General features: G+C 40.0%; 1 protein-coding gene across 3 annotated transcripts in view; it reads left to right on the top strand.

Moving 5' to 3' along the window:
* MACROD2 (mono-ADP ribosylhydrolase 2) overlaps window positions 1–22,282 on the top strand; it is a 786,342-nt gene that overhangs the window by 693,846 nt on the left and 70,214 nt on the right. For all 3 annotated transcript variants that reach the window (XM_015856727.2, XM_015856726.2, XM_015856725.2), the window contains exons 9-10: window positions 6,746–6,827; window positions 17,614–17,649. In XM_015856727.2, the coding sequence (XP_015712213.1) occupies window positions 6,746–6,827; window positions 17,614–17,649 (118 nt within the window). The remainder of the gene's footprint in view (window positions 1–6,745; window positions 6,828–17,613; window positions 17,650–22,282) is intronic.

The raw sequence follows: 22,282 nt of genomic DNA, 5'->3' as shown, positions 1-22,282 counted from the left end.
TAAGTAACCTTTAAAAACCAACCAACATATTAGGGAAAATAGTTACCAATATTGATTCTCACAATAAATGGGTACATTGAAAGGATGTGCCAGAGGAAAACTGATGGAGTGCAGTGAAGCTTGTAACCTTGGCTTGTGACCACTGATAGGATTTTCTTTTTCTTATCACATCTTCACTTGGGAGGGAATAGTAGAAAAGAATACTGGGGCTAAGGTCTAGCTCTGCTGCTTGTTCTTTGTGACTTTGGGCATCTTTACTGTCCACCTGGTGGCAAAACTCTATCAACTGACACAAGACTTAGCTTTGGTTCACATCTGAAAGTAGAAGTGCTTTTCCACTAGCAAGTACCATGGATTTTAATGCTTTTCAGTTAAATGGAGATAGGCTTATGTCATAGAGATAACTGCAGTGGTGTCTGACACCCATGAGATACAGGGAGTAATTTACCATCATCTGTTGCATATGAGCAGAGAATTAGGAACAGCAGACAGGGAGAGATGTTCTGCCCATGTTTTAAATTTACCCTGGGTTTCATTGCTAATTCTGTTTCTATTGCATTTTGCTTTAGAGGCAGGGGTTGTTGCAAAGCCTTATCTAAAGTTCCTTTGGAATGTTGTTTGCATTAATATTTTAAACTTGTAATAAATTTCTGATGGTAGTTTCTGTGTTGTTTTGCTTTGTTTTAATTGCCTTTGGACTTTTAATTATCTTTCAGCCCAAGCAAAGTATGCTTTCAGTCACGAATAGGATATTAAAGGACCAATAATAATTTTCTGCTTTTTAACTTCAGTAAGGCCACCACAGAAACCATTCAACTCTATTTGTGATAAACATAAATCGTTTTATAATTTATTATGTTCTGTGTTTTTTTCTTTCAATGACTGCCTAAGTAACACGATGGTTTAAGTAAGGATTGCTTACTGGGTATTTGCTTCTGATGTGAAATGATAGTGCTTCATCAATACCCAGTTTCTGTAGGCTTGCACTAATGTGGTTATTAATTCAGATTTTTGCTGCGAATTCAAAGAATTTTAAAACTCAAATTGTGAAAATCAAAGAGCTTTGTCCTGAGAGGGTACGTTTTTCTCCCCCTCTCCACCAGCAGAAGTGATCCAGAGGGTGTTTGTCTCCCTGAAGCTGGCCTCATTTGCCAACTCAAGTCAAGCAGACTGTGTTTTGGCTCAGGTCTGCAGTAGGTTTGAAGCTGGGGCAGGTGTAATGATCTTAAGAGTAGATGAATTTCTTTGTGAACATCATCACACAGTTCATTGATCGTCAAATTTGCCATATCACTAGTCTGACACCTCTGCCCTGCTTAAAGCTTCTTATGAGGATGGAAGCGGCGCCGAAGCTTTGTATTTGCCATAAATACTAAACTGAAGTTCTTTCTGAGAGTAATTCTGCAATTATAGACCATGATGTCATGCTGAAAAGAGCAGACAGTCAGCTAGGCTCTAAGCTTTAATGGTTTCTGTGAAATTAGTAATAATACTAGGAGACTAAATTTTTATTTATGGCGCTATGAAATGAGTAGGTTTTATAGGGCCTGAAGCATTCACCTTTGCAAGAGGTGTGTGAAAACTTCTGGCTTCGACTATGGCTTATTTCCAAGCAGGATGAAATCCTCTTTGCTCTTTCTTTCCAGTCAAGCTGCCTGCTCTCTGAACAGCTGGACAGATGTGTGTGGGGTTCAGGAAAGGCAGCGCCTCTGGTGAGGGAGCTCGCTACTGCTGCGAGGGAGATGGCAGCTGCCCGAGTTACTTACAGAGCTGGCGTTTCCATCTGTTAGTTGGTTGCAATAGGATTACTGGAGGATCAAACCAGGCAGGGTTAGGCTGAAGGGGAGACAATAGGCATCAAGAATATCATGTACCAGTGCTCGAAGAGAGGAGAAACAGATGGTGGTCTCTTTGAAGTGTGCACAGAGGGAACGTGACGCATCAGCTTGGTGCTGGGCAGGGAGCAGTCCTGCTGGAAAACAGTGAGACAGAACTGGAAAACGGGGTGTCTGATAATAAGCAGGAGAGTTGTGGCCTTCAGAATGGCTGGCTGAGCTCCTGCCATGGAAATGGGAAAAGTTTTACTCAGTGTGCAATGCAATCAGGTGAGACACTTGTGGCCTTACTCCGTGATACATTAAACATCTTTTCCTCCTTATTCTTTGTTTCCCAGCATTGAGGTTTGAATTTCATGAGAGTGTGTCTTGAAGAAATGGGCTGATGTGGCTTTGTGCCCTCTGGTCTCCATATGGGACAGTGAAAGCTACCAAGGCTGCCCAAGCAATCATGCTGTGAGCAGGAGGGAAATGCAGGATTTTGGCCCAGTGAAGGCCCAGGACCGCTTCCTTACAGGCACTGTAGTCAAGGAGACTTAATTGCTTCAGACAGCTCTGAACTGCGATTGTTAGGGAACTGCCTGAGAAAGTATCTGAAGAGTTAGGATAATGAAATTTGAATATCAGAATAATTTTAATTCTTAAGGAGGCAAATGTTGTTTCTGGCATTATGGGCTATAGGCTCCGATCCAAGCATGCTGAAGTCAATGAAAAGCCTCCGTTTGGCTCCACTGAGTTTTGAATTAAGTCCACAGAATGTCTGATAAACTGAAAATGTTACAGCAAGCTTCTGGTGTTAGCCATGCCCTCGTGACAGTGGGTTCTGGGGGGATCAGATAAGCACATTTCATGAAAGAGATTTGCTACAAGGAGGAGACTCGTATTCTCACTTCATTTTCTTTGTTATTCATTACTATTTTCATTTGAGAAACTTCTTTTTTTAACTTGTTTTTTTTTTTTTTTTTCTTTTTCTTTTTTTTTTACAAATTACAGTTTTGGTTTGTTTGTTTGTTTCCTAATTTTCTGTATTTTCTGGTAAGATTTAAATTATGGTGGAGCTTATTACCACGTATAGTAAAAGCCGGTCAATGCCTGCTGGGTGAATGCCTTGGTACTGAGGATATGCATGGAGTACTTGGAAGTGCTGAAGTGTAGTTGGTTTTGTTTTCATTGAGAGTTGTTTTATTAGGACACGATGTGGCAATGACGTGGAAACTCTTATTAGATGAAGTAGTGTAGAACAGCTCTTGATTGGTTTTCTGCCTAAGAACTGTGCCTGATGTATGGCTTGGCACCTGCACATACATGCAGCTATGTGTATGGCTCTATTTGGCAGGTCCTATAGATCACACTTCGCAATACCTCTTGGTAGTGATATGTAAGTGCATAACTAAGTATTGCTGTTCTCTAAACAGATAGAAAAGTTAAGGTAGAGGAATCGGGCTCACCTTGGAAGGGGCACATCCTGGCGCTATTTCTTTGAGCAGTGCACACCCATCTTGTTGCTCCACTTCCATTCTGCAGACAGGGCTGTTCGATTGGCAGTATGCAAGAGGGGCTGCCACCGAGGGGTGCAGCCCCTATTGTGCTCCAGGGCCCCTGGGACACCCTAGCAGCTTTGCCCATGCTACAGTGTCAGTGCAGTTCCTGAGCTGGCTGCATGGCTCTTCCTGACTGAGTGGTCTGGGAGGGAGCCAACCCCCATTGCATGAGACCACTTGCATAGCCCACCAGCACACGTAAAATTGACTCAATACTAAGCGCTCTCTAACTTAGCAAAAAGAACACAACAACAAAGGGGGGAAAAGAATAAACAACCTTTAATCAAAGAGCAGAGGGAAGCATTATTTTTACTCAGCTTCTTTGTGTTAAGGTCAACAGTGCTGCTGTCAAGAACAACACCACTTCTATACTTAGTCTGAAGGGTTTTGTGGATGAGATTTGGCTGCATCCGTGCAAAGTGCCAGCATTAATGACTGAGTCAAAGCCCACTCTGCTGCAGAGGCAGTCTGGGCCATGCAGAGCTCCAGTAGTTTGCTGATCTCCATTTAGTGCTGCTAGCAAAATCACCAGGAATGGATCCCATTCAAAAGTAAATGCAGCCTAGCAAGGAGAGCAGGTCCCAAGGATAAAAAACAACTGAAAAAGAAAATCAATGTACTCACAACCTTTGGCTGCAAAGCTGCCTACTAAGTGAACAGCTCATGCAATTTAACTCCCTTCTTCCTATGTTACGGCGCTCTTAATTTTGGGGTTCTTTGATCCCATTATTCATAACTGTGAAGCGAGCAGAATTTGATCAAGCTCTCTGACAGGGGCTGGCTGATTTTAACACCAGCTACCAAAAAGGAGCTGTCGATCAAGGATGAGCTTTAATAGCTTCAGCTTGCAGCTCCTTTAGACTTGCAATGCAGCTGAGTGGTGCTTGGTCAGCTGTGGAGGAGCCAGGCACCTACACGGAGTCCCTCGGGGTCCCTGCCTGCTTTCTGCAAAGGGACTGCAACCAACTGCTCATCTGCTACCATGTCCCAGATGCAATAGGAGAGCTCTCCTCTATGAACAAGGAGCACCTTTCATGAGCACGCATCCCAAGAGGCCTGCTGAGCTTTTCTGAGTCAGCAGGCTACAGAGTTTTGGGTCCACTCAGATTAAACCTTTCCTTATTGCAGCTTATTGTAGCTGGAATGGAAACAGTAAGGACAAGGGTTACTTCCCGTACCTAATTTCCAAGTTATTTTAGCTGGGGATGTTAGATAAAATAGTCAGTGAGTGGCAGGATGATAGAATATGGTTTAATTTCAGATTTACTATCTGCCAACACATGCCATTCAATCAGATAAACACAGGATTTCGGCTGTCATCACAATATCTTATGCATACTTAAAAATAGAGCTCTTTTTTCTCACACCAAGAAGAAATTGAACAGGTTTATACGCAGGACGCGTATAGTCAGGATGCTGGAAAATATGAAATAGCATGCCATTTCTGGAGAGATTCCCTATCTTTAAATTAAGGAATTATATTAGAAGTAGCAGAAATTCTCCTGATTGCAAAAGTTTTATCATTATCAGCTGCGCAGAATAAATACAAGTAAAGGGAACACCTTGAGAAGCCAAACTATAGAAAATGAGGGAAATGTCTGTAGTGTTTACAGCAGAGAATGTGAGATTGTACAGAGGGCAAGACAGCTCAGAACTTATCTGTGTGGGAGTATGATTCTTCCTAGGGCTTGTAAGTTCCCATCCTTGCTGCTTTGTCTGGTGCACATATTGCACCTATCACTGTAATGCTCGAGTATCTGCTTTGCTCAGGGGATAGAAGACAGCAGTCCAGGGCTGCCCCAGCACAAGCCTAAATCACATTGTACAAGATAGACAATATAAGCTTTCTCTATCTGAAGCTTCCATCCTGAAAACTCAACTTTGCTGAAGTGGAAACAATTAGATAGGTGAAATATGGCTGTAAAAACACCACTGATGCTTTGTGTTATAAATACATGGGTACGCAAATGAATACACACTTTTTGCCCATGGCCTTCACCAACATTTGTTTGTTAGTTTATTTTATCTGTTGTGAGGAGTAGCTAATGACACAGTCCAGCATTTTGAAGTTGTCTTTGGGAGATGTCCTTGTTACCAACCACCAGGACTTTCCAGAATAACTGATTATTGCCTGCTCTCATTCCATTCCTTATTCTACTAGGCTGCTTCAAAATGAGCTCTAAAATGACGGTCCAGGCTGCTCTAGTATAATGGTATCTTTGAAGCCAAGACCTGGACTTGCTTCAAAGAGCAACTCTAGCAAAAGGGCAGCATTTTCTAGTGACGATAATGGAAAGAAGGCACTTTTTTGTGAGTGTCCATCCTGCAGGCTTCTCTTCTGGGGAGGGGCTGCTACCTTTGTAGCATGAAGCTCGCAAGCAGCTCTGCTGCAGCATTTCAGCTTATTGCCCATGGAATCACGAGGGCAGTGAAATGGCAGGCAGGGAGCTGAATTCCCCACTGCTCAGACTTCATCCTTTTCTGATTATGCTCTTATGGCCCCTCAGAGAAAAACTTTATTACTGGATGGGTGGGTCCTGCAGCTCAGCCTTGCATGGGTCTTCTCTTCTTCCACTGCTCCTTCCATGAGTTGTTCTGGGCTAGATGAACAGATAAAGAAATAGCACAGCTGGAGTGAGTCCACTGTGGTGTTTTCCAGTTTTAAAGGCTTTGGAATTTTGATTGCTATTTTGTTTGCCATTTTTATCCCTTTTAGAAAAGCCTTTCACACAAAATGCATCCTAGTTTATTTGGAACCCTTAGTGTGTGGGTGCTGTGTGCATTGTGGGCTGTGGTTTCATTGATAGGCTCAGCCTCACTAAGTAGTCGACATGTTAAATGTTTTATTTACCCCGTGTGCTACCTGTCATCTAATCAGCTTTTGTTTTTACTTCATTTTGCTTGTATTATAGCAAGAGTCAGTGATTTCATGTAAATTAAAAACACATTAAACCTTTTAAAGCCGTTTTAAAGTACTAAATGGTTTTGCAAATAGGTTTGCCCAACAAAGATTGGAAAAAGAGCTCTTTGCTTGCCCGTTTACTCTTTTGTATGCTTATTAGAAACCCCCCATGTGACACTTTCATCAAACATTGCATCCTGGTACTCATCTCGAATGCCAAAAGTAATTTATACTATGCTCAAGAGTGGTTTGCATAAACAGGAGGCAGTTAACAAAGAATACAGTTTTGAACTGCAATTGCAAATGTTATTTTATAAATTACAATGCAGATGCACAATGAAATCAAAACACGTGTCCCTGTGATGTTTCCTTGCTTGCCTGAAGCATAAAGCAGTGTTGGTATTAACTATTATTGCTGGTGTTTATTGTTGCGCTCATTTCATTGTGAATCGTTTTGTTTCTTGCAGGTGGATCGTATCATCTTCTGTGTCTTTTTGGAGGTCGACTACAAAATTTTCAAGAAGAGAATGGGCGAGGTTTTCCCTATAGGTAGGTATGGTAATTTAATGCCATCTGACTGCAAAAAACAATGCAGGAAGAGGCAACAGTCGGCATCCTTTCTGCTTTCACTGCCTATGCCAAGTATTAAAATGTGAACTTTCTTTAGAGATCAGCTGCACAAAGAGGCTGTGATGCTGGTGAAACACAGACATTTAAAACTGTTTGTGATGCTGCTTTTGCAAAATCTAGGCCTGCTCTTCTATGCTCAGTACTGCTAGTTTCTTCAGTCCTTACTGTAATCCATATCTCCTCCTTAAAGCTGGTGTGTGGCACTGGTTCTCTTGACTGGGAGGAAGGTGATTTGCACTAATGTATATAGCTCCTAGTGTATATAGCTTGTCCATGCACACAGTGTATGTTTTACTCTTTCTTTAATAGTGCTGGTAGGGTTTCTCTGCATCTTAAAACATACCACGGGGGTTAGAGCCCAACTGTGTCTGAATGGGAACTTTAAACCTGAGCTATCCCTGTGCGAGAATGAATTGGAGAAAGATGGCTCTCACCGGAGCACTTGGGAAATGTTAGCCATTCATCTTAGGTTTCACACAGGAGGTTACTTTCTAGAATGCCAGAAACCTAGTAGATAGTAAATTTGTTCACACCCTTCCTATAAGCAACTGTGATTTATTTTTATCGTACATCATTAGAAATCTGTGTTAGGGTAGTGGGTTTTTTTAATCAACCCTAACCTTCTCCTGTTTTATGTTGTTTTCTCTGACGTCAGTTCTGCTTTATGTGATAAGATCCAGATTTTAGTCTTTTTTTTCTTCTTTTTTTAATCACCCATTTCTGAAATGGCAGTCACTTAAATACTCCCCACACTGAGTGCCTGTTGGAACAGGCCTGTGAATAATGGGAAGCAGATCTTGGGTGTGTGGTAAGATTCTCAGTTCATTTTAAAGGACTATGTTGTCATAGTAGCCACAGTGGTTTTCTTTTTCCCTTTGACTTTTACTGGTAGTATGGATATTGTGGCGTTTCTGTCTTATCTCACTAGAACTAATAACTTTGTAATCTCCAGTTTGCAGTCTTGAACAGTGAGGGTCTGTTTGGTTAGATGTTGCAGTGTGTAAAGACTTGCCTTATGCTACACTGTGCGGGTGATTTGTTGTATCATAGTTCTGTAATTTTAAGAGCATATCTGTTCTCATGCATGTAAAGCTTTAACTTTTTTATTCTTTTCATTTATTTGTTTCTTTATTTTAAATCAAACTAAAACTGGTCACTTATACATGACTGGAGTAAGGCAGTGGTGATGGGAACCCTCTAATGTGCAGTAACATCCAGCAGTTTGCAGGTGTGTGACTGTGGAAAAGGACCATCTGATGCCCATGCAGGAGAAAGATGCTCTACTTCTCAGCAGCCATAATTTGGTATAGGCTTCCAAAAAATCCTAGGACCTATTCTCATAGACAATTTTCTCACCATTAACGATTCAGAATATTGATTTTGATATGCTTTAATAGTGCAGGTTTCCAGGACATGAGCACCTAGTGACTGTTAAACTTGGAGCTTTAAAAGCACTGAGCTGGCTTCTAAAGTTTTACACCCGAGTCAGTGAAGGATTTCCTGTGTTTAGGTCAGTAGTCAGCAATTTGGGAGATCTGATTTTAATCTCTTGTAACACCACGGATGTGTGGTATGCTCTTACAGGAGCCACTTAGATGTGCAGCTTATGAGGAGAGTGGCAGAAAAGATGGATACAAACGAAATGACTTTGATAGTGTCCCTGGAGAAAAGATCAGTATCTGCTTCTCTGTCTCAGAGGAGTGCCCTAATGATTGATGTTCAGGGTCAGGCTTCCTTTGCTGTGCTGAAATGGCACTTTTCTGCTTGGTACCACCACCACAGCAAATAGGTTGAAGTTTGCCCCATCATAAATTGTCTGTAGCTGAATGATGAGGACATCATTATCCATAGGTCTTAATTTTGATCACCAAAGTACTGTTTCTTTCTTTTTTCTTTCTCTTGTCAACTGGTATCTGCATTCAGCTCTAATGTAAGCTTCAGTAAGTTCTCCTCCTGTAGGGAACATTCCATCTCCCTTCAAGACTGGCTTCTTCCACAAAGGATTCAGCATGGTTCTGTGTCAAGGAATTAGCATCTGTCCACACCTTTGGCAATAAATTCCTGATATTTAGACTCTGGCAGGAACTGCCAAAACTGTTATGGCATTTTTTTTTGTTTGTTTGTTTTTCAGTTATTCTATTAGTGTAGTAAAACAGAAGTCTCTAAGGAAAGATTGCCAGCTATCTGAGCATTCACAGGAAGGAATAAAGCTGTGATATTACTTGAGGCGTAGAGCAAAAAACGCTGAGATGTTTTTAAATGTGCATCTCACATTCAGAAACATTACAAAATATATCTGCATTAATAGATGTGGACAAAAATGCTTATAAAGAAGAATATATTCATGGAGTTATATACATAAATAGTTATTACCTTAAACCTAGTGCATTAATAAATCCAAAAAGACATCCAAGTGCTTAAGCTAGTCAAGTGATAATGAAATGAAGCTAGAGTTACACCTCAGTGCATTAGAGTAAGTGGAATATAGATACAGGGAAATTGTTCCATTAGTTGAACATATCATTAGACTTATTTTGTGAGAGGGATGCCAAAGAAATTAGTTGAGTAATAGTACTGATATTAAGACAACTGCCAAGAGCTTTGTCATTTGCAAACTTTAAATATATAGGGGAAGAAGCAGAATTCTAAGTAATTTCGTATCTTAGAAGTGTAGAGTAGCTGTTCAGTAACAGAGCAGTTGTCAAAGCCTCAGCATTTCAGATCCAGTCTTAGTAAGCAGTAACCTGTACAGAGCCTCAGTCAAAGTCAACATGCTCTGATGGTAATGCCATATAAGCTTCAACTTAGAGTCAGGTTCTCATCCCTATAATGGCATAGGAAAGCATTATTTTAGAAGGAAAAGTGTCCTGATTCATATAGCGTGGAATCTCTGAGGTTTTGCTGAGAACTTCATGAACGTCCTGGTAGGGAAGGAGCGAAAATGAAAGGCTTTTTGTAGGGCAACAACCAACCTTTGGTGCTTAAAATCAATCACTGTTTTCGCACATGAGGTGAGACAAACGGTGACTTATTTATTTATTTTTTCTTTGTGTTCTCTCTCTTGGTGGAATGAAATAACCCAGACATCATCATCTCTTCAGCTGCATAGTGATATTCTCTCTGGTTAATCTGAGATGATGTCTCACTGCATATCCTTCAGGCAAATAAAATGTCCTTGCCTGTAATCCTGGCTCAGATATGTACTTCTTACCTCACTGGATTCATTGCTACTGGTATTAAGTGTGAGCTTTCCAGGAAAGCCGATGATATTTGTATCGTTTTTTCTCTTGAAATTCATTGTCTCCTCTAATAGAATCCTGCACAGAGCCTGAAATCCAGGCATTACTTGTATTGCTAAATATATATTTATAAGACATACCAGGAAAAGGAATGAAAACATTCCCCTTGAAAAGCTGGACTTGCTAACATTTACCTCACAGTTACATGTGCTCCTCAGTTGCTATTCATGTGAGTAAAATTAAGCATATTTGTACACGGTTGTCAGCTGGAGGCAGAGGCACCTTATTTTTCTCCTGTGTCCTGTGTATAGCCAGCTATTTAGTATGTCAGATAGATAATCTTGTAGAGACCTTTAGCAAGTGCTTATTTTTCACAGTGACTATTGTATATTATGAAAAGCTTGTCTTAAATTGCAATGTTTAAAGCCCTTCTGAATCTACCACCTGTTATCAGTGGATTGGAGAGGGAAATATGTGGTTTTTTTTCTTAAGAAGTTCTTTAGGCAAAAATAATGTCATAAAAGGTACATACGATGAAGCTGCCCCGTTTCAGGTGATATTACTCTTACTAGTATAAACACAGTAACAAAATTACTTCACTAAAGCATCACTAAAATTGCTGAGAGGAGAGATTTGCACTTTTATTAGACCAATTGATAGATGGAAGATGCAAGCTTTTAGACTGTGTCCTTTCAGTGCTAATTGAAAGGATGCTGAGCACAACAGCTTGTTCTTCTTTTCTTCTTCTTTTTTTTGTGAGCGATATCAGTTGGTGATGAGAGAGAGAGAGAAATTGCTTCTTGAAAAGCTTTCTCTCCCTTCTATTCCAGGTTATGACATTTAGTGCATTTTCTGCTTTTACCCTGCATGCCAGAATGCTATCCACCCTATCCAAAGCAATGCGAATGAGAACTACTGTTCTCTATTAGTCTTTCTATTACTTTAGGAGGATGCGATTTGCAAATAGGAAGTTGTGCATAAATGTGCAAATATCTTATAATTGCAGAGGAAATTCGTTGTAAAGAGATCTACCAGGCTTGGAATCAAATTGGAAACTGTCTAAATGCCTGAATGAAGGGCTTTGTATTAAAAAGGCAGATCCTTGCACTAATACGTGACTGAACTGTTAAGCAGAGCTTGTAATTGCTGTGCTAGTGTTGAGGAGCATCCCCTCTTCACTTAATATGGCAGAACCCACTGGGACTACGACAGGCCCCAGCGTCAGCAAAGGAATCATAAGTTAGCCTTTTGTAAGTCATTCTGTATCAAATGGGTAATTCATTTGATAAATTTTGCCTCTTTATTTGCATTTGCAATGTTCGCAAGCAGATTCATTGTGTTAATTTGTCACCTGAATGGATTCCACAAAATATTTTTTTCATAGGCTTTATTTTACTTCATGGATAGGTGCCAGGTGGCTTACTGGAAGTCCCTGATACCCTTTATTTGAGGTCTGGTCTGGGTAGGGGCTTGCATGTTAAGTCACACGGTTGTGGTTCACGACTGGTTCAGGCCACCAGGGCTTTGGGGTACAGGGGGGCTCAGCTAAAGGAGCCTGCAGGCCTTTGGTCTTCACCTGCCTGCCAAGGACTTGAGTCCAAACTGCAGGGAGGTGGCACAGCCTTGCTGTTTCCAGCGGTGGTTGCCTGTCCCTCTGTAACACAGGATCCTAAAGAAGCACAGCTGTCTGAGCGAGCTGGAGGAGCCTGCACACCACGATAGGATGATGGCTTTGCTCTATTTCTCTCTTAGAGCACCTGCAGATTCTGACAGAGTGCACTCTGATGTAAATAGCTCGCTGTGAGATTTGTTCTCAATCCAAAAGTTTCATATAGCCGTAAGGCTTAGAATACCCATCCACTTCAAGATGTGTCTGAAACAACTTACCTCATAAAATCAAGCTAACTAAGGTCTGAAGGCATTCATAGAACTGTGAAACTAATTTTTTCTATTGTTTTTTGTCTTCATTTGCCATGGCAGTGACTGTGCCATTCCAACCACACGCTGAGGTTGCTTTCTTCGTCCTTTCTGCCAGTGTCTCCATCCTACAGATGGTCTGTAGGGGCAGGATGGTGAACAAGAAGCAGCTCAGGGGCAACTTTGGAGACAGAGACCAGGAGAAGGATCCCAGCTGCTTCTAACACATCAGCGGGTTGCCAGTCCCTTAGAAATAGTAGTGGGTAATTCTGATTCAGTCTGAATCACAACGAAACTTCCTGGTATGATCTCTTCTGAATTATTTCCTGGTAGTCTGCTGACAGAGTACTGCCCTTGTATTTGGTTGTGTTGCAAGTACTGGTCACCTCAGGCACGAGGCTTAAATCCTCTGATTGTACACTGTTCGACACAGGTTTATATGGTGTTGTCTTCTACTGTATATGAGCTAAAGAAAGTTGTTTGCTTGCCTCTTTCTTGTTAGCAGCAACAGCACTGCTCAGATCACAGTATGGACAGGCAGTGGGTTATATAAAAGTACTGGGCTGCTGCGTGTGTTAGCAGTGTGGGAGAGGGCAGGGAAAATGATGAGTGCGATAACCACAAGGTGAGTCTGGAGCCACTATTTGCTCTCTCTTGCAACACAAGAAGTGCCAGGAAATATTCCAGGAAATGATGAAACAGAATTTATATAAAAAAGAAAAGGTAATTTCCTACCAACACGTAGTTAGGGAGTAGGAATGCTTGCTAGGTGCTGCAGACCCTGCAGGAATTAAACAGAGTTGAAAAGGAGATTAACTCAACCAACTGGTCCAGCAGTGGCTATTAGTCACTGTAGTCTATAAGTGATATGCAGAGGAAGAAGCTGGTAGTGGGAAGGAAAATGTTTTGCTGTTCTGTTTGGTCCTTAGCACATGGTTGCCTGGCAGAAGGAGGTGAACAAGCATAAGCCTTTTCTTATAATCTTTTCTGTATAATGTCTTCCAGGTATGAAATTTTGAACAGGCACCTTTTCTTCCTGCTGCCTTGCATAGTGTTGTAGATACCATGTAAAACAATGCAGATGCATTTCACATCACGCTCAAAAATACACCATCTTCTCCGGACACTGCTGCTGAGTCACTTCATGTGCTTGAGTGCTTCTAATTGCAAAGGATGCCGTTAAATTTGTGTTTGTCTCATTTGATTGCCTGTCTTAGGTTACTGATGAGATTTTGTTAGAAGCTTGTATTTGCATGTGGTGACACATTTCTAAACCATAACATTTTGCGTGTGAATGCTACACTGGCATATTTATGGGTGAGAAATTCACTTGAACATTTTGGTAAACAAAACTCAGTTGTTTTGAGTATTTCAAGGCATGGAAGAAATAAGGAAGTTTAGAAATAGGTTCTTTTCTTAAAAAAACATGCGTATTTTTTGCAAAGAGGGTAAGGGAGAAGCATCTGGAAAATAGAAATTCAAATCTGATCCTGGCTGCGAGCGCTACTTCCTGCACTGCAGCTCTGCTGTCCAGTTCACCCACAGTGGGAACAGCAGCCGCTCCGTTGCCTTTGTAGGCAACCCGAGGCTTCATATGGGTATATGCATTTTACTGCAGATTGAGTGATATGATGCATAAAAGACATCTTTGTGGTGACAAAAAAAAGAGAAGTGTAACTTCTTAGAAGGCTGGTACTATGGATTTCTATTTGATATGGCTTCAAAAGCTACAAACGTTTTACATTCAGCGAGGTTCTGGTGTTGTGGGACTGGTGTAACCAAGCAACATGGGAGGAAAAACCGCACTGATGCTGCAGTGAGGCCGGGATGTGTGGTTTATCAGTGGAAATTTCTGCGTAATCAAAACAGAGTAAACAGAATTTCATCAAACTTGCTCAGCACCAGGTGGGAGTTTATATAGCACCTGTTGTTCGGGTAAGGAGGATTACGGGGTACAAATGCTCAGAAGCTTTACTTCTCCTTCCAAAGCAGAAGGATGTGCTGCTTTTGTTGAGGATTTGCTCATTCTGAGAATATTCTTTTACAAGTAGATGTGATAAGAGTCAGGCCTTGTCTTGGCTCATCTCATCAGGCAGAAGTTTCCCAATCTGCCTTTTCTCAAAGAAAACCTTCCCATTTTCTGTGCCGTTGGTCAGTCGGTTGTATCAGGTCTGAGAACTGACTTGCAGGGCTCAGAGCAGCCAAAAGAGCTCATGAGCTCCTTCATTACTGTGAGCCTTGTGTGTACACACAGGCTTTGTCAAGCCCTGGGGTGTTCGTATGTGCCTTACTATGCTACCGAGCATCTTTGCTGAGATGGAGTCTGTACTCTATTATGAAGCTCCTGTCAGGTAGCAGCAGTGGTCCTATGTTATCCAAAAAAAAAAAAAAAAAGTGATTTTTTTATTCCCACTTAAAATAGATACAGTGTTAGAAAGCTCGTCAAGCTGTTAATATAATTGTGCAGATAGGTGGGTGATGCTGTGGAACAAAGTTTCAGAAAAACAAATGTGGTAAAGAGGAATAAGGACAGTGAGTGCTCGGTCTTTTCCACTGCAGGAAATCCAATATTATCATGGCTTAGGCAGTTTGCAGTGGGCTGGTAGCCTGGTTCATGCTGCCACCCACTGCAAGATTTGACAGAAGAAGCTTTTCATTTGAGCGAGCAGAAACTGCCCTAAAATGGTATCCATTGTCTTGAAACTGTAGTGCCACACAGCCTCTGTTCTTCTAGTGGGATCTGGATGGGCAGATCATCAAGTAAGTCCCTGCTAGGCAAATGCTTGAGGGCAGGAATCTTTTCAGCCAGAACCCTGCTTTTATACAACATAAAATCTCAATGGGATGGCTGAGGCTCTCACTGCTGAAAGGTTCTATGTGTTTTGGACAGGTTTTATTTGGAGGCATCTGTATCAGTATTATAATCCCCATTTTGTCCCTTCCGTCTGTTGTACTGCTCTGCCCATCCCATTGCTCTGCTTGCCATGGTGTATGTATGCAGGCTACAGAAGGGAGAGGTCTGATCCTATTGTGTTCTCCCAGCCCTTCTCACAGTTGTGTCCAGTCTTTGTAGCTATGCTTGCATGACAGAGGCAGCTGAGACACGTGGGTAGGATGGAAATCAGGGAACAGCAGGAAGTGCTAAGAAGATGAGCAGATACTAAAGGATGAGATGAAAAGGCTGAGGAAAGGGAGAAGGAGAAGGCAGGAAGGAGCCATCAGTGTGCAGCACTGCTGGGGAGTGCCCAGGAGCTTGAAATGCAGGCCCTGAGTACAGACAAAACAGCAGTTTGGAGCAGCTTGGAGCTGGCTCTGCTGTCTGAGCTCTACAAGGCATGCATACTTAGAATTGAAAGGTGTTTGGATAGTGTAGACTCTCCCTGTGCTAACTTGAAGAACAATGCAAATAGAAGTATGAGCAACAAGGTTTAATGGCATTGGGGATTAGCAGCGGTATTTAGAGCCTTTCACCTCATTGTTCTTAGCATAAATCTTAACACAGATTGATGATTTTAGCCATCTGGCTTGCACTTGCTTGTATGCAGTGGCTTATGAGACAGAGAAAGAACCTGACCAGCGAGACAAAGGAAAAAAAACATGTATATGACAGAAGGTGGTACCTCATTCTCCTGTGCCAGTAGGAGCTGGTACAGTGCAATCATTTTGTTTCACCAAGTTCAGAAATTAACAAGGGAGAGGGTAATGAAGAGGTAACTGACATCTCTTGATACATGAATATACCACAAAGCCTGTAATTTATACAAATGTATGCATACCGAGCAAATTGCACTCAAATGCAAAGCTCTCTGATCTTTTGAGATATAGTTAACCCATGTAATGTGAGAGTTAGAGGGCCAGTTTCAATCACAGGTTGATTCTAAATTGTAAATAATTTTATATGTGACTGGAAACTGTTCTCCCATATATCACCTATTTAATACCTTGATTTTATGAACGATATGTGAACTAGTAGCTGGAAAACTTTGTGTCTTTAAATGTATGAAACGTTTTGGATTCGATGTCTTCCTTGTCTCCTAGGCTTTCTAAATACTGATATGATTTGCAATGATTACTGGCATCAAAAACTGACTCTTGGGCCCTCCTCTGTTTTTACTCAGTTTTGTTTTGGGCCTGACAGACTGGTTGGCTTTGGTTTGAAATATGCATCACTCTAGAAAGATTCTTCTGCAAGGGGTAAAAACACGCATAGGGAGCAAGAGAAATAAAACCTAGTATTACAGATCTAATCTAGTAATCTTGGCGCACTTGTTTAGTCCTATATTCAAATGTATAATAGCTTTGGTTTAAAAAAAAAAAAAGAAGAAGAAGAAGAAGAAGGAAGAAAAAATTTATCTGCTTTTATTTCTTCACAACCAGTAACCCAGAAATTGCCTGTAATAACATACTTTCAGGAGAAAAGCAAAAGATTTTTGGATAGCGATTCCTAAAATAATGTTTTTCATCCAAAATAATTGGTTTTGGCATAGAGTTCTGACAACTAAAGGTGGTGTTTATCACTTTAGCTAGCCACACCAAGGTCAGTGAAAGAGATCACTTTATATATGACAGAGAAGCACTTCCACCAGATGCATGAGTTTTTTAAGAGTAAGAATTATAGACACGGGAAGTGACTGGGGAGTGCTGTGTGCCAAAGGGAAAATCAGATTCGGATACAGGTTGGAGTAGAATTTTCAAAGGCACCACAGTGACCTGGAGGTCATGTCACAACATGAGCAGGAGCCCAGCTTCCATTTCTGGAAGTGATGTAAAGTCTGTGCTGCCTTTCAGTGAGAATTAGGTCCCTTTTCCCAGACAAAAAAAAAAAAGAAAAAAGAAAAAAAAAGCACCAAACAAACAAACAAGAACACAACAACCCACAGCACTTAGTTCACAATCAGTTCACAAATGCTGTCTTTGACTCTTTGTAATTATATTGCATAATGACTACCTCTTAATAACGCCAAATTTCTTGTTTGTGTCCATTATCACCAACTTCGAAGCTATTTCTGTTGCTCTGGGAATTTTATATTCCAAGTCACTTAGAACTATAATTCAGAACTTCCAGAGAAGAATGGCTGATATATGAGCGTTAGGATGTTATATTACGCTGATTTAATGTTGTTTCTGAGATTAATTTGAAATTTTATCCTGTTGGCTTCATTGCAGACATTTCCATGGGAAGAATATGTTATTGGAAATGGATTAATGAATAAGCTTTGTCTTAACCAACTACTTTCTGAATGGTTGGTTGAAAAACGTTGGGACTGTTTCAGAGTCCTGGTTCTATTCAAGTCAATGGCGGGATTCCCATTGGCTTCCTTCAACAAAATTTCTCTCTTCTTGATCACAAAGGCTACTTATACTCAGGGTATGAAACTACTTTATTACCAAAGTGTAACTTTTCGCAAAAGGAACCTTTTTCCTATCTACCTCCAGATCTCCCTAAAAAATGTTAAATGGGAGAAGGCAAACTAAGATATGTACAGTTTGAATAGCAGAATATTTTATATTGGCTGTTTCCTGATTTTTATTGTTATTTTATTTGACAGATGACAATGAAGAGACTGAAATAAGTGAAGAGACAGGTGAGTAAACAATATTTTATGCTCAAACATGTAACTTCCATGAAGCATGAACCAAACTGGAAAGGTTCTTAAAACAAATCGCCTCGGTTGTGATATGCAGTGCCAATCATTGCTAATGTTACAAATCACCTTTGGTTTTTAACAGCATGGGGAAAAGGATTCCTGATAGTATATAATGCATATTAAGGATGGCTGAAAATAACTTTTTAGTATCATCTTTTATGAGCTTTTTTTTGTTAGTATCTAGTTTGAACATGAATGAGAAATAATTAAAATTCTACGGTCTGTTTGTAAAAAGGTGTGGATACAGCAATTCTTGAGTCCTTTGCAATTGTGATTAGTAGCTGTGGTTTGTTTGCAATGACAACAGTAGCAAAACTATCCAGCAAACTCTTGAATAGATGGAATGTGATTGGATGATATTTCAAAGAACTCATTTCCACGTTGTCCACAAATTGACTATTGGAGTTCTCATCTTGCTACCACTTGCCAGTTACACATCAGCCAATTTTCAGCTCATCTAATGGTGCAGTTGTTCAGCCAACTCTTTAGCATCTCAGAATGCTTCAGTATGTCGTACAAAAAGCTATACAAAAGCGTATTGTATACACTGGATGAGAAGCAACAAGATATGGTTTAGTAGCTTGTGGTAGCAGTGGTAATGGGAGGATGGTTAGACTAGATGATTTTGTAGGTCCTTTCCAAACTTGTGATTCAATGATTCTATGATTCACTGTTCTCCCCCCATTCCAAAAGGACGTGCTGCATGTTTTTTCCATGGACTGAAGTCAAAATGATTGCCTATATTTCCCTTCATCCTTTTCCATGTCTCTCTTGAAGGTTGTTGAATTGTTAGCCTTTTGCCAGCAGTCAGGGACTTTTTTTTTCCTTAATAGATGATAAAGAGCAGTACTAAAATCACATCAACCAGCTCTTCCACACATTCAGGTGAATCCCATTTCACCTAATTAGTACACCTAGTTCCTTGAAGCTATTGTTAGCCTAGTGCCTTTTTGCTGTTCCTATTCTTCCTAAACTCCACTTGTACATGTGGGACATGGGAAAGGGCTTTTCTCATAAGCCGACCACCTCTAACTTTCATTCTGTCTATTACTAGGTTGCCTCCTCCGTTCAGCAGCTGAGAAATACTTTGTCTGAACTAGCTTTTGCTCTTGGCATGTTTGTAAGATCCCTTCATGTTATTCCCAATGTTCCTACCTAGTTTTAACTGCTACTGGTATGCAAATTCAGCCTTTCTGATTCCATGCCTGGGTACTTTTCTACACTCCTTTTGTGTCACCATATTGTTGTAGTTCCTTGACCTAAATCATAGAATATCCCAGGTTGGAAAGAACCCACCAAAAATCACTCAGTCCAACTCTTGGCTCCATACAGAACCACTCAAACTTCAAACCCTATGCCTGAGAGCATTGTTCAAATGATTCTTGTGCAAGTAAGCCTTCTGCTGACATCCCATCTTTCAGCACAACAAAGACAGGTTGTTCCTCACTCATCAATTCCTGGACATCCTTCTTTGTGCTATCTCCTTGGGCCATTCTGTCTAATGAGCAGGAAGGTCCTTACTCGCTCCTTATCTTCCCATCCTTCCCCTGAAATCAGTCATCTCATATTTCTCAAAGCCTGACTTTTTGTCTCTGGCCATGCCTGCTACTAATTCTCCCATGTTTGAGAGTAGTAAATCAAGCGAGGTATTACTCCACTTTGTCACTTCTAGAATTTGTGTTATGAAATCAGTACATTCTAGGTGCTTCCAGTGCTGTGTTGTCCTCACAGCAGATTCCTTCAGGGTTAAAATTTCATATGAGTTCAAAAGATTTCTTCTACTGTCTGAAGAGAGCTTCATCTGCTTAATCTTCTTGATCAGTCTATTTGTAACAGAATCCTACCACCATACTCTGCATTACTTTCTCTGCTGACCTTTATCTAGAGGCTTTCAATGGACATCTTCTGTTTCTTAAGAGATATCTATGCAGTGAAGGACCTGCTTTTAGATGTAGCACATCTCTCCCCACTCTTCTTCTGTGCCTCTGCTTCCTGATCACTTGTACCTATCTGTTACAGTGCATAGATGTGTACTTCCTCTCAGGTCTCTGTGACCCTGATCCCATCATAGCCCAGTGAATATGATGCATTGGAACTTCCAGTTATTTGTATTGTGAAAAGATATGAGATAGGGAAGGGAAGATACTTGGAAAAAGGCAGAGGTATGCTAGCCAAAAAACAGAGGTAAAAGCTCTTGAAGCGCTGCGTTGGCTGCTTAAACTGGCAAGAATGTCCTGAAGACAAATGGATTATGATGATTTATGCAACAAGTTAATTAGCTTAGAAATTATAAATTCTTTAATAACAGTGGATATGCATAAATGTGCAAACATGGATATACATACATAGTTATGTGTTACTGTGATGGATTAACGCATTCTTTTATGGCTTTCTGGACTGTTGGTTTTATTACATATAATTGTAATTACTTTTTGGTGTCAAGATTACTGGATAGGAACTTTCAGAGATTTTAATGCAATTAGTGTGATTAATATAGTTGTACCATATATACATAAAAGTAGGAAAATGAAGACTGTCATTATACAATAAACATTTGCCAAAGATTACCCTCAGCTGAATTTTCAGTATTCATGTAACATTCCCAGTTTCATTTTTTACAGTAATCATGGCATGTATGTTTTTATAAGTCAATTATTTTGCATTTTTTCTCTTGTTGCTTTCATGGAGATTATGCAAAGTACATAGTTTTATTTTTAAACATTTAAAATTACCATTAAAATGAAGTGTATTTCCACTCAATAGCCAATCTTTTCTTTTTTGCAAAGTAAATAAATCTTTCTTTTTTATCCTTCATTAATTTAGGTGAAACTACATAGCTGCACTCAGAAATAATCACTGAATTAAGTCATTTGAAGAAGATATTTCCCCACATACCTGCTTCCTTGTGCATGTAAGACAGATGAGATCATGGTTTATCTCACAGGCTTGTTTGTAGGGTATGATGGACATCAACATGTACTTAGTTAAAAGAAGAAAAAAGGTAGAACTTACAGATTGAGAGAAAAACAATTTACTAAGAAAGAAGAGTGAAATAACAGTAAATTAAATTTAATTAATTAAATTTAAATATATAATAAATTAAAAATTATTATTATTATTATTATTTAAACAGTAAATTAAAACAATTGCTCACCACCCACTGATACCCAGCCAGTTCCTGCTTAGGAACATTGTTTTTCTCCTAAAGCCAAAACATAGCATTATACCAGACATTATGAAGAAAATCAACTCTGTCCCAGCTGAAACCAAGGCGGGATATGAACTTCTTAATGATCATAGGATGCATTTGCAGAATGTATAAGTGCATATTTCATATCTGCTCTGAGAGCAGTTTGGGGTTTTGTTTTGTTTTGTTTTGGTATTTTTTATATTCAGATAGCTTTCAGTTTGAAAGAGTTCAACTTTTCACAGTTCTGAGGGAAAAATTGAGTATCAAGATCTAGTTGCCACTTCAGGTTATTAATTGAGTAATCATTCTTCATTCCATTTGACTTCATGGGCCATGACTCCAGCAGATGGAATCAGCAGTTGGCACTAATATTGATGATCCTGTTTTGTTGAGCTGTCCATATCCTGTCTGCTTCGGAGTTATTTCTCCAGTTCTTGTGCTTATAATAAATAAATAAATAAAATAAAAGCCAGTTTTTAAAAAGTAAAAGAACTTTTGGGTTTGTGGAGAGTGCATGTTGCAAACTACATATGTGTGTAGGACTTCGACAGAGATCCCGTATTCTAAATTTCAGCTTAATCTCTGTGCCTACAGTTCGATGTTGGTTAGGTGTTTCTGAAGGGCCAATGTCTAGCCAAAAGAAGACAGAAAGAAGCAGAGGGACTTAAATAAGACATAGATTCATATCTGCACCAATTTCAGTGTGAAGAACATGGTAGAATACTGCAGATTTTACAGAACTAATTAAAACTCGGTGGCAAGAGAGAAAGGGAGAAAAATTGATTTTGGTTTGGTGTCAGCTGGTGTCGGTGGGAATATGTCCATTAGATGCTGGATTAGAACTTGGGTACAGCTAAAGAATAGTCTGGGAGTAAGAAGTAACACATGACCTTATTAAGTGTGCCTTATTGAGTGATGTACGCATTATGAAAGTGTTGTTCTTGTGTTTCTACCACCCTGAAGTACAAATATCTCCTAATTTGCAGAAGGGCCTTTCTTCCCATGTTTCCTGTTCTAAATAAGTAGTTAAATAATATCAATTGCATGTCTGACGAGTAATCTCTATTAATATCTATGTTAATACTGTAAAATCAAACAGATGTGAATGATCATTTTAGTGAGTTAATTACATTACGTCACTGCATATTTTGGATGCACTAGAATAAGGAAAATATTTAAAAGTAATTATAACCCAGTCTTAGTAAATGTGCACACTCAAGACTACTCTTCTAATAGCATTTAACTTGTAAGGTTTTAACCCATGTGTTTGTTATTTTGGATGCTGTTTCTTGTTGAAGCTGCTAGTTTAACTGCACCACTTAATTCAATGAGCTTGGATATTAATATATTTCATACAGTTTGCTGTTAGAATGGCTTGAG

Source organism: Coturnix japonica, chromosome 3 (assembly GCF_001577835.2).
Source record: "Coturnix japonica isolate 7356 chromosome 3, Coturnix japonica 2.1, whole genome shotgun sequence".
NCBI classification, from domain to species: domain Eukaryota; kingdom Metazoa; phylum Chordata; class Aves; order Galliformes; family Phasianidae; genus Coturnix; species Coturnix japonica.
The sequence above is the reverse complement of the archived record's forward strand: the minus strand, read 5'-3'. Positions and strand labels throughout refer to the sequence as shown.